Source organism: Elephantulus edwardii, unplaced genomic scaffold (assembly GCF_000299155.1).
Source record: "Elephantulus edwardii isolate Elephantulus edwardi_28Jun2011 unplaced genomic scaffold, EleEdw1.0 scaffold00263, whole genome shotgun sequence".
In the NCBI taxonomy this organism is placed as follows: Eukaryota; Metazoa; Chordata; class Mammalia; order Macroscelidea; family Macroscelididae; genus Elephantulus; species Elephantulus edwardii.
In genome coordinates, this window is record NW_006400013.1 from 2,969,643 (window position 1) to 2,982,971 (window position 13,329).

Sequence of the window (13,329 nt, forward strand, 5' to 3'; positions counted from 1 at the left end):
GTGAACAAAGCTGCAATAAACATGGGTGTGCATATATCTGCTTGGATGTCAGCTATGGTCTCTTCAGGGTATATTCCCAGTAGTGGAACTGCTGGGTCAAATGGTATCTCTATTTGCAACTTTTTGAGAAAGCGCCATACTGCTTTCCACACACCCTGACAAAATTAAAACTAAAAAACAACCCATTATTTTTAGCCGCCCCCCTCTCTCCAAAGTACTCTGGTGGTATAATGCCTTATATGTGTAATCAGAAGGTTAATGGTTTGAGTCTACAACCACTCTTCAAGAAAAAAAAGGGCAGTATCTTCCCTTAAAAGACTTATAGCCTCAGAAACACAATGAAGGGTCCATTATGAGTCAGCATCAACTAGTTAGCAGTATGTAGTCTTGTTTCTCTATCTGCCTGCCTTCCTGTCTGTCTGTCTGTATCTATCTATCTATCTATCTATCTATCTATCTATCTATCTATCTATCTATCTACCATCTACGTAAGGGACAGCAACAGGAAAAAATGTAAATAGATTTTCTGTCCCACAAGGAGTTTATATTGAACTAAGAAGTGACAATGAACAAACAAAGCAACTTGATGGGATACAATATGACTGAGGGAAAATTTTCAGTAAGTATAGAAGGATCACAGATAGATGTGTAAAATTTCAGGTAAAGAACTTTGTAGACAGAAGGAACTATATTTATCCTGAAGCAGAGATGTACCTGGTTATTTGAGGCAGTTTAGCTAGAGGACAAAATTTGTTTGAAAAAGAAGTCACCTTCTTGTTGGTAGCCATAGTTGAAGGCCAATTTGCAACTATCTTCAATTAGGAATTTCTCAGTTTCTGTACTCTATTGACTGCACAATCTTCTTCTACTCACTAATATTAGAACAAGAGGACAATAGAATGGAGTCCATACTATTATTAGAAGAATGCTAAATGATTCTGAAAGTCCCTTGGTAAAAAGTACTTTCAGATATTATCCTGTAATGATATGATCTCAGGGCTAATGGAGACCTTAGAGGGACACAAGAATAAAACCACTTGGATTAAGATTAGGAGGAGTCTCTCTACTGACTACAAGGCAGTCAAAATAAGAATGACTTATTTTTTTTAAAAAAGAAATATCTATTAAAGAAATAAAACAATACTTGATTACTCTGAAAATACATACGGGCTAAAAATTTATCCTTTTAATTTGTTTAAATTTTTGCATTTCCTATCAATTTGAAAATCATATAACATAAACATAAACTGTCAGATTGATCTTGGCTGAAAGCAGAGAGTACCAGAGGAATGTCTATTTATGTTTCAGGCATTAGACTTTGTGGATCACAACAAACTGTGGCTGGCTCTGAGAAGAATAAGAATAAGAATCCCAGAACACTTGATTGTACTTATGCAAAACCTATACTTGGACCAAGAGGCAGTTGTCAGAACAGAGCAAGGAAACACTGCATGGTTCAAAATTGGGAAAGGTGGGTGTCAAGGATGTGTCTTATCTCCATATCTTTTCAATCTATATGCAAAACAGATTATCTGGGAGGTTGGGCTCGAGGAGAAGTATGGAGGTAAATTCATCAACAATCTGCGTTATGCAGATGACACAACCCTGCTTGCTGAAACTGAGGAGGACCTGAAGCGCTTGCTGCAAAAGGTCAAGGACTGCAGCCTTCATTATGGACTGAAGCTCAATATCAAGAAAACAAAGATTCTAACCACTAGGCTGATTGGATGATGAAGAGATTACTGACAGCTTCAGTTTGCTTGGCTCTACAGTCAACACCTTTGCTACCAGCAGCCAGGAAATTAAAAGATGAATTGCACTGGGTAAGTCGGCTGTCAGAGACTTTTCCAAAGTAATGAAGAACAACGATGTCACTCTGGAGACGAGGGTGTGCTTGACCCAGGCCATGGTCTTCCAATTACTTGCTATCCATCAGAGAGCTGGACAATGACTAGGGATGATAGAAGGAGAGTTGATGACTTTGAGCTGTGGTGCTAGAGATGAGTGTTGAACATACCATGGACTGCTAGGAGAACAAACAGGTTTGTCCTGGAGAGGGTGAAGCTAGGATACTCCTTTGAGGCAAGGATTCTGAAGCTCCCGTCTGACATACTTTGGACATGTTGAAAGAGCATCAGTCCTTGGAGAAGGACGTCATGCTTGGGAGAGTAGAGGGACAGCACAGGAATAAAAGACCCTTGTTGAGATGGATTGATTCAGTCACTGGGGTAATGCGGATAGGCGGGTCTGAGACAGTAATTGGCAAGGGACAGAGTGGAGTTTAGGGCTGCTGTACATAGGGTCGCTATGAGTCGCAGGCGACTCGACGGCACATAACAACAACAACAAACTTGTTATTATTAAAAAAACTTTCCATTTCTATTAACTAGTTTTTCTTCATCTTTATAGAACTTAAACTTCTGAGAGTGTCGAAATTTTTACCCATGAGAAACTCTCTCTTAGTAACAATTCTGTGGATATTTATGTCACAATCTATTTAATACAAGCACTGTGATGTTAAAACAAATTCACTCCATTACATAAATGAATATTCACAATACTGTTGCTAAAGCAACTCAGTACTTGCTAGGAAGTCAAGCAGTGTGAAATTACACATCTTACTCCTATTCACAGTAGCTTCTGCCGGCTTTGCTAACCTGAAACATATCTCTAAATATAAAGAGCCTTTAATTATACTGGTCAGGTCTTGAAATTCCAGGTTGCTTGTTTTCTATTATTGTTGTTATGTACTGTCACCTTGGAACTGACTCTTTGTATTTAGAGATGTATTTCAGGTTAGCAAAGCAAGAAGAGGAGGACTTTCAGAGGCAGTAAACTGCACAGGAGTAGACTGCTCCTCTTCTTTCCTGTGGAGCAGCTGGTATATATGAACCATGCTGAACAATGTGCCTTTGGGAATGCAGCGCAGCTTCTTGTCATTAGAGAACCATGTGCCTTTGGGATGGTAGTGCAACTCACCACTAAGTCTACAGAGCTCCCGAAAGCCTTTTATTAGCAAAACTAATTCTCGGCATTTCTAAATTTAATTCTGTATCCAGTTATGTCTGCTTAGTACAATGATGTTTCCCTAAGATTGTACAATGATGTTTCCCTGAGATTCTCTATGAGGGATCAGAGGTAAAACTTTTCTACTCCTACCTCAAAATCTCAAGAAGTACCACAGGTAATAAATTATAATGTTTTTACCCTCCTATTCCCCCAAGGGCTATAGTTTCTTACAATGGGTCTTCATAATAACTCAAAGCCTCAAGAGTTATGAAGAAAAAGAAGGAAATCACTTTAGCTTAAAGCCAATGTCTTCACATTATACAACCGAATCTCCAACTTCATATACTTATGTAATTTTTTAATTTTCTTTTTGACCACTCACCAAGGAAGAGCCATAAAAAGCAAATAAACATCCAACATATCTTTTAATCCCAACCTTACTTCTTTCAACTAGGTGATTTTTTTCAATAGTCATCATGTCACCAATAAAAGCAAACTTGAAAGAGAAAATCCAATTCCCCAGCTGGGAAATAAAATGGCATAATATCTCCCTTGGGACTCTAATTCAATCCTGATGTTGAAACGTCAAAGAAGAAATGCAAATATAGTTGCTTATTGTTATGTGCCATCAAGTTGCTTGCAACTCATAGTGATACTATGTACAAGAGCCTTAAAACCTGCTCTATCCTTCGCCAACCTCATTGTATCCGATAAAACTACTCTCACTACCCCAACCACTGAATCAATCCATCTCATCAAAGGTCTTCCTCTCCTGCACTGTCCCTCCACTCTCAAACATGATGTCCCTCTCCAAGGACTGGTCCCTCCTTGCAACATGCCCAAAGTTATGTTAGATGAAGCTTCAGAATCCTTGACTCCAAAGAGCAGCCCAGCTTCACCTTCTCCAGGACAAACATGTTTGTTCTCCTAGCAGTCCAGGGTATGTTCAACACTCTTCTCCAGCACCACAGCTCAAAAGCGTGAATTCACTTTCTATCATCCCTCGGCACTGTCTAGCTCTCCGATGCATAGCACGCAACGGCGAAGACTATAGCCTGGATCAGGCTCACCTCAGTCTTCAGCCTGATGCTGTTGCTCTTCAGTACTGTGGAAAGGTCCCTGACAGCTAATTTTCCCAATGCAATTCTTCTCTTGATTTCCTGGCTACTGGTATCAAGAGTGCTGACTGTGGAGCCTAGCAAACTAAAACTGTTAGCTATCTCAATCTCTTCACCATCCATATTGATGTCACCGATTGGCCCCACAGTGAGAATCTTTGTTTTCTGGATGTTGAGCTTCAATCCACATTGAAGGCTGCAGTCCTGGCCCTTCTGCAGCAAGCGCTTCAGGTCTGCTGCGCTTCAGGTCTTTCTCAGTTTTAGCAAGCAGGGTTGTGTCATCTGCACAACGCAGGTTGGTGATGAATATTCCACCAATCCTGCTGCCACATTTCTCCTCGTACAGACCAGCATATCATCAAATAATCTTTCTCAACTTCACAGACAACTTCTCTTATCTTTGTATACCAAGTCTGGGTATTACTAAACAAAGACTTACTTTCTTTCCTTTGCAGAATGAGCTGAATTAAACTCAAAGCCTTACTTTCAAAGTGTGATACAAAGATTAGAACCATCTGCATCACCTGAGAGTTTGATGAAACTACAGCCTATACAGCATGATCTCAGATTTATTTACTAAATCATAATCTGCATTTTATTTACATCTTTCTACAGATCTCCCTGCAGACTGTAAAACTTCAGAGTCAGAAAATGTCAAAGCTCATCTATTTCACATAAAGAGAACTAAGTCTCAAATACTGATTATAATTGTTAATTACTACGCCCTGGCAGCTCAGTCTTAAGGTGAACAGTCATCCCAAAAGGCATGATAGCCCCTTCACAGATTTTCTAGTTTTCATAGCAAGAAGGACAAGTTATGAGGTATTTCTCATAAAAATATCAATTGCTTCTCTTGAAACACATGCAAGCTTATTATAGCTATTGCCACTATTAGTAGAAGTCACCAACACAACCAAATTCTTACCTAATCTGAGTTCTCCAAAGTTCCCGCATCCTATCTTCTTGCCAACCCTGAAGTTGGGTCCCACCATAAGAACCCCAGAGGATGTTGATGATCCAGATGGTCGGGAGCAGTGTGTACTCCTTTGTACCATGGGTTTACTTGTCCGTTGTCTTTCATCCTTTTCCCTACTAGGATGGTCCATGATCCTACAAGACAGAGTCTCTGCAAAACGGGTATCCTCAATGTATATACCTCTGTTCAATATAAAGTATGTCCAAATGAACTGTAGTCAGAGGAAGGTAAGTAGTTCCTTAGGCACCACCATATTTATGTTTCTACTATAGCTTCAAGAGATGAAAAACCATTGATTAATTCTTGTAGGACATGTAGCCTGTAGATCTCAAGCATAGGTGGGTATCTTGAAACCTAGGAGAAAATAAGAAAACATGGTTAAAAATTAGGTTTTGAAACACAACAGAACAGTAAAAGCCACAAGTAAACAGAATGGACTGTATTTAAAAATGAGCAAAGGAGGTAACTTAGTCAAATGAGATTTGCTTTTCTTTCCTCCAATATTTCAAGTCATCTGGACCAGTTATTAATTTTGTAACATAAGCTCAGTAGGCTGATACTGTGGTAACTAAAGGAGCACACAAGCCTTTAATATAAAATGCTTTCTTCAAGTCCTTACATATGACCAAAATAAAGAAGTTACTGGTTGGCTTTTTTTTTTTTGAGGTAAGAAATTTTTTTTTTCATTATTATTAATTTTAATGGAAATTTAAAGATATTTTGGATTTCCATTCATTCATTGTTGCCCTTTTCTCTCTGCTCACCCCTCCTCTCCACTTCTTCTTCTCTTTGAAAAGTAGAAGAAAAATTCTTTCATTGTTACACAATCCCTTTCCCCAAGTCTAGTGGAAAGCTACAGTAGAGGTAAACCAAGTTAAATAAACTAAATGATATTTCATTTAAAACTGGCTTTCTGTTGTTGTTGTTTTGTTTTTTAATTTAGCCAGAACTTATCAGAAAAGAGTCTTCTTTTTCCAGCCCTGCTGCACCATTTATTTAGTATTGGCAGCAATAGTGCAGACGGCATAAAGGTCAAACACTTGGCTTAACTTTAAAGAAAAAGGTGATAGTTTGAATCCACTCAGAAATGTTTCAAAAGAAAGGCCTGGCAGTCAATTTAAGAGAGATCATTCACTAAAAAAAGAAGTGAAGTAGACAGCTCAAAAATGGAGCTCAGTTCTACTTGAAACACATGGGGTTGCCCGAGATAATTCAGAATTCTACTCAGGAAACTAGATTTCAGGGAGACATTTATTATGTGATACAAAAAAGTTTCCAATGAATATTGACTACTTCTATGGGATTTTCCAGAACTGTAGTGATACAAGCTGTAGTGATTTCAAGCTTTTTTGAGTTGAAATACTCAAACTTTTATCTAGTTTTCACTGTGGACTATTCATTAGTAAAATTCCTGAACAGAGACTTTTGCAGAATTCCAAAATAAAAATAACACTGAGCAGTAAACATGTTAAGCATAACGTTTATACTTTTTGAAATTATCCAGGGTCTGAATTAAGGATAAACTCAAACCAAAAGTTTACAATGAGGTAATGTCAATGTTATTTCATAATGCTAACAGTTACTTTTCAAAGCATTTGTTAATCAAGGTAAGAATTCTTAGGAAGAAAACATTCTGTAATCATTTATTTACTAAACATCTAACTTATGATCCACTTTCAGGAATATTTTCCTTAAAACTTAAAGAATTAAAATAATGGGAACCAGAAAGGGCATCTTCAAGTACTGTGAGTTGGTCTCTCCTTCCCTGGAGAGGAAATGCCTCAGCCAGCACCCCATATACCATTGAGAATTTTAACAGATTTTAGAAAGCCATCATGCAGGTGACGACTGAACAGATATCTTCAGATACTGTGAGAAGTCATCCTTCTCTCTGGAGATGAAATGTCTCAATCAGGGGAACTTACTCATCTGCGGCCCACAGACCAGAGAGGTTATGAAGGACTTTAGAAAAGGTGAGCTCTCCTGATGCATAGGCACAAAAGAACTGTGGTAAAGCAAGTAAAGGCCTCCTCCTTAAAGGGAACACTTTGAGCCTGCAACTTATCAATATCATCACAAAGATAAGGCACTGTTAACAAAATATGCAGACAAAAGGCCTCACACATTGCAAGAAATTCAAATCATGTCAAGAAAGCAAGACACAGCTTTAAAAATTATAAAAAGCAAACAAAAATATGAAAACAAATCTTCTAATAAAACAGATCAGACTGCAGACCCAATAAATCTCCAGAGAAGGGAAAGCAGAAGAAATATATCAATATGACATTACATAAATACTGAAAACGTTACAAATGATAGGAAAAAGAACTGAAACAAAAAATAAAGAAGTACAATAATTTTAAAAAAATTATTATAAGACGACCAACATATTACTGGAAATAACAGAAATGCATGAAAACGCAATCCAGACTATCAAGGCTGAAATGGCAGAAGTTTCCAACATGCTAGAAGGACAAACAAGTTGAAAAAAGAAGAGGAACACAGTAAAGTAAGAACCTCAAAGGGAACATACAAATAGGAAAAAAAGAGGAAATTAAAGGAAAAATGAACATTAGAATCATGTAGAATAACATCATGAAATAACATTGACATTACTGGAATTCCAGAACTGGGGGTAGTGGAGATGGGCAGGGGGAAGCACTGAGAAAATTGGGGAATAAGTACTAGAAAAAGTCTTCTCAGGTATCAGGAAAAATGAGGAAATTGACATTCAAGAGGCTCGGTGAACTCCAAACAACTAGACATAATATATCATCTATATCATATCACAAGGTATCTTAGTCAAGTTCTTAAAAATAAAAGATATGGATAGAATACCAAAAGCAACACCAGAAAACACAATAGTCACCTAAAAAAGTATAACTGATTAGATTAAGTTGAGTTCTCAGCAGAAACCATGGGACAAAAAAGACAATAGGATGGCAGATATATATGGCTGAAAGAAAACTGCCAGCTGAGGATCCTGTACCCAACAAAAATATCATGTAGAAAATTGAAACGAGATCCACATCTCATACCAGACACACAAAAAAAGTGAACTCAAGGCAGATTCAGGATTTAGGAGAAAATCCCAAACTGTTAAAATCATAAGAGACAAAATGGGACCAAACTTAGAAGCTCTAGCCCATGACATAAATAGGCTTGCTAATATATCCAGAAATACACAACCAGGAGAGAATACAGATGAATGGGACTTTCTAAAAATTAAGTCTCTGTGTGCATCAAACTTCCTTATAAGTATATGAATAAAAGCCTATCACAACATTGTACTTCAGGAAAGAACTTGAAACTGACTTTCTGACTCTGAATAAAATATCATTCTTCCATTTTTCATTCCCAGCCTAGTACACATGGTGTGTCATGTGATTATCTGATTCAAAGTTGCCAGATATTGTCTATCTCATCTCACTAATGCCTAAAATGTCAATGTTCCAGCATTCCATTTCATTTTTTACAATTTCTAGTTTCCCAACATTAAAGCTTTGTACCCTGTATGTTCCAATTATTAAAGAATGCTTGTCATTATTTTTCTTTATTTTGACTGACTTCCAATCTGGGCTCTACCATAACAATCCCCATTGTTCTACTGTTTTCAGAGGACTGCTATTTAAGAAGTGGATGACCAATCCTGTTTCCTGGTCTGTCTTAATCTGGGAGCTCTACTAAAACCTGTCCACTATGGGCAACCCTTATGCCATTTGAAATACCAGTGGCACAGCTTTCAGCATCACAGCAATCCATAACTTATCTCAGAACAGCAAAATGATAGACAAATGTTGTACCAATTAGAACACTGTATTCCCCAATTCAAACAATTTGATATTTAATTTGTACCTCTAATGGCAAATCAGGCTTCACCAACCAACTTTCAATCACAAAGGCCCACCCACTGAGTCCTATTTGGTTTAAGCAAGAAGCTCCCAATCTACAACTGATTGTTAGTCAAATAAAAAACATCTACATTACAGATCCCCACTGTTTCAAGCAAGAGGCTCTCATCCCTCAAAGGACTGTTAATCAAGTAAAAGAACATCACCTGCTCATCTCAACTACTTAAAACAATAGGCTACCAGGCCTAAACTGACTAATAAATGAAAAAGACCTACTTTCCAGAGCCCATCTACTTCAAACAAGAGGTTCCAAGGCCTCCTCTCAAGATGTTCTGAGCCCACAACTGACTGTTAAATAAAAGAGACCCACTTTCCAGATTCCAACTGCATCAAACAAGAGGCTCCTGGCCCATAAATGACAGACTGTTCTTTAAATTTAAAAAAGCCATCTTCTAGATCGCAATTGATTTAAACAGAGACATGCAGCCCTCAAATGACTGTTACAAAAATAAAAAAAGATCTATCTTCTACATCCCATTGGCTTAAAAAAAAAACCCCAAAAAGTCAATTTCAAGTTCTGTCCTCAAGTACAACACTGCTAGTTATATATTATTTATAAACACATAAGATCTGTTAATAAAATGATTATTCAAATATACACTCCTACAACCAGAGCTAAAGAGGAAACTGAAAACTTTTACCAAATCTTGCAGTCCAAAACTGACCAAATGTGCAATCAAGATGTGTTAATGATAAATGGTGACCGGAACGCAAAAGCTGGAAACAATGAATAGTGGTCAGAAAGTATAGACTTGGTGACAGAAATGAGCTGAATATAGCATTACTGAATTTTATATTCAGTGAAGTTCCTTTTTTAAAAACCACGAGTAACAACTTTACATGTGGATCTCCCTGGTGGACTACATATGAATCAGACCGACTACATCAGCGTAAAGAATCACTGGAGAAGCTCAGATCAGCAATCAAAACTAGGCCAGGGGTAGACTGTGGGTCAGTACATCAATGAATCATGTCCAAGTTCAAACTGAGGCCAAGAAAAATTAAAACAAGTCCAAAAGAACTAAAATATTATCTTGAATCAATTTCTCCTGAATAAAAATGATTTTTTTCTGTTTATTTTATACTGGTTTACATATAAAAATCCTATAAATTGTGTTTATTTTATATATATTGTTTCATGCATTCTTTCATTCATGCAGTGTTTTACATTCCCATACATCATGTTTTATAAAATTAGTTCTCACTGATCCATATCTACCATTTTCCCACCTTTTCAGGTCTCCACTGGCTCTAATTCCTTCACCCCAAACTCTGCCCACCAAACTATGAAACCTCAAGACTTCCTCTCCTTCCTAACCTCAGCTCCCCTTCTCCCTCCTCTTCCTTCTACTTTTATAATAATGGTCTCATGCAGAATTTCTCCTTATGAGACTGAGTTATGTCACTCAATATAATGCTCTCCAGCCACTCCCATGTTCTGTAGTATTTTTGAAAAACAATGCTCTTGAGTGATGAGTATTCCATTGTGTGAATGTACCACAATTTCTCAAGCCATTCATTTGCTGATGGACATTATGGCTGTTTCCATTTTCTTGCTAGTGTGAATAACTGTGCTATGAACATCAGTGTACAATCCTCTGTTTGTGTCTCTGTTCTCTTTTCCTTAGAGTATATTCCTAGCAGTGGAATAGTTGGGTCATACAGAATTTCTATGTTCAGCTTTTTGAGGAAGTATCACACTGCTTTCAAGAGTAGTTGTGCCATTATATAATTCCACAGTTTATGAAAGTTCCAATCTCTCCACATCCTCTCCAACATGTACTGCTTGCTGTCCTATTATAGTTTACCACTTTTAAAAGTGTGAGATGGTATCTCATGGGAGGGCGGTGGTGGCAGTTGGATATCAAAGTAAAGTAAAAGAGCTAACGAGCAGATTTGAGAAGACAAAGCAAGTATTATAATGGAATATGCAGAAAACTGGAATTGGAGAATAAAAAGGGAAACACTCTCTCTGGATTCCTAAGGCTCAGAAAACTGAAAAACAAATTTAAGCCTCGCGTTGCAATAATGAAAGACACTATGGACAACATATTGAGTGACCCAGAAAGCCTCAAAGATGGAGGGAATACACACAGTCACTGTACCAAAAAGAACTCACACTGAAAAATTTCAGAAAGTACCATATGAACTGGAGCCAATGGTAATAAGGGAGAAAACTGAAGCTGCACTAAAGCCTCAGGAATTAATGAGATACCAATTAACTAGTTTCGATTAACAGACGTAACCCTGGTAGTTATCCAGTTATCAGTCTATGCTAGGAAATTTGGAGGACAGCTGTCTAGCCAATGGACTGGAAGAGGTCCATATTTTTTTTTTATTCCCAAGATAGGTGATTCAATAGGATGTGGAAACCATCAACTATCATTAATACCACATTCAAACAAAATACTTCTGAAGAGCATTCAAAAATAGCTAGAACAGTACACAGATAGGGAACTGCCAGAAGTTCAGGAAGGATTTAGAAGAGGCTGTGGCACCAGGAATACCACCGCTGTCTTTTTGGTTTTTTTCACCTGTTTCTAAGAGTGGGGTGTTTTGTTTTTTTTTAAAACTTAATCCTAATAGTTGTGGGGTTTTTTTGTGTGTGTGGTTTTTTTTTTTTTTAGGGATATTATCACTGTTGATGTCTAATGGATCCTGACTGAAAGTAAAGAATATCAGAAGAATGTTTATTTATGCTTTACTGACTAAGCCAAAGCATTTTATTATGTGGATCTTAAGTTATGGCTAACACTCAGAAAGAAGAATGAGAATTCTAGAGCATTTAATTGTGCTCATGCAAAACCTTTATCTAGTCTAAGAGGCTGTTGTTGGAAGAGAACAAGGGAATAAAACATGGTTTAAAATTCAAAAAGGTCAAGGTTGTATTCTCTCTCCATACCTATTTAATTTGGAGGCTGGGAAAATTATTCGAGAACCTGAATTCTATGAAGAAGAATGTGGTATCAGGATAGGAGGAAGACTCATAAATAATCTGCATTATGCAGATGACACAATCATGCTTGCTGAAAGTTAGGCGAACTTGAAGCACTTGTTGCCCAATATCAAAGAGTACAGTCTTCAATATGGATTGCAACTCGAAAATTCTTACCACGGCTCTATATGCAACACCATGACAGATTGAGAAATGACTGAAACTATTAAGAACTTCATCATGCTTGGATCCACAATCAACAGCCTTAGTACCAGTAATCAGGAAATTAGGAAATGTATTGCAATAGGAAAATCTGTAGTCAGGAACTTCTTCAAATTACTGAAGAAAAATTATGTCAGTTTGAGGATTAAGGTACATCTGATTCAGGCCGCGGGCTTTCCAACCATTTGCTATGCATCTGACAATGAATACAGATGACTGAAGAAAACTTGATGCCTTTGTGTTGTGGTGCTGGAGAAGTGCACTGAGCAACCCATGGATGGCCAAAAGAACAAATACGTCTTGGAGAAAGTGCAGCCACAGCACACTTTGGGGACAAAGATGATAAAGCTTCACCTCATATACTTTGGGCATGTTGGTAGGAGAGGCTACTCCTTGGTGAAAGACCTCATGCTTAGAAAGGCAGGGGGGTCAGCAAAGGAGAGGAAGACCCTGAACAAAGTGGACTGACACAGTGAGTGATGCAATGGGCTCTACGGTGTCAGGAAGTATGAGGATGGCACAGAATAGGACAGGGTTCACCTCCATTGTTCACAGGATTGCTAGGTGTCATATTTTCACTGGACAGCACCTTATTGCTGTTATGTGCCATCAAGTTGCCTGCAACTCATAGCAACCCTATGTACAATAGCCCTACACTCTGCTTTATCCTGTGCCAGTCTTACTGTCTGACACACCTATCCCCATAACCCCAGTCACTGAGTCAATTCATCTAATTGAGGGCCTTCTTCTCTTGTGCTGTCCCAATCATAACATTCCTCTCCAATGACAGGTCCTTCCTTGCAACATGTCCAAAGCATGTCAGACGAATCTTCAGACACCTTGCCTCCAAAAAGCAGCCTGTTCTCATGCTCTCTAGGATGAACCTGTATGTTCTCCTGACAGTCCATGGAATATTCAATACTCATCTCCAGGACCACAGCCCAAAAGCATCAATTCTCATTCTATCATCCCTAGTCACTGTCTAGCTTTCTGAGGCATAGCAAGTAATTGCAAAGACCACTGTCCTGGATCAGGTGTACTTTAAGTCTTCAGACTGGTTAAATTTATTCCCAAGTATTTAATCTTGTGATTTGCTATTGTGAAAGGTATTGTTTCACTTAGTTCTGGCTCTGTATTCTTTTTGTCACTGTAGAGAAA

General features: G+C 37.9%; 1 protein-coding gene across 4 annotated transcripts in view; it reads right to left on the reverse strand.

The window, feature by feature from the left end:
* CSNK1G1 (casein kinase 1, gamma 1) overlaps positions 1–5,459 on the reverse strand; it is a 148,136-nt gene extending 142,677 nt beyond the window's left edge. For 3 of the 4 annotated variants that reach the window (XM_006899623.1, XM_006899620.1, XM_006899621.1), the window contains exon 1: positions 5,053–5,233. In XM_006899623.1, the coding sequence (XP_006899685.1) occupies positions 5,053–5,233 (181 nt within the window). Of the gene's footprint in view, positions 1–5,052 lie in introns of all 4 variants that reach the window. The other variant, XM_006899622.1, reaches the window with a different exon arrangement.
* Positions 5,460–13,329: the final 7,870 nt, after the last annotated feature.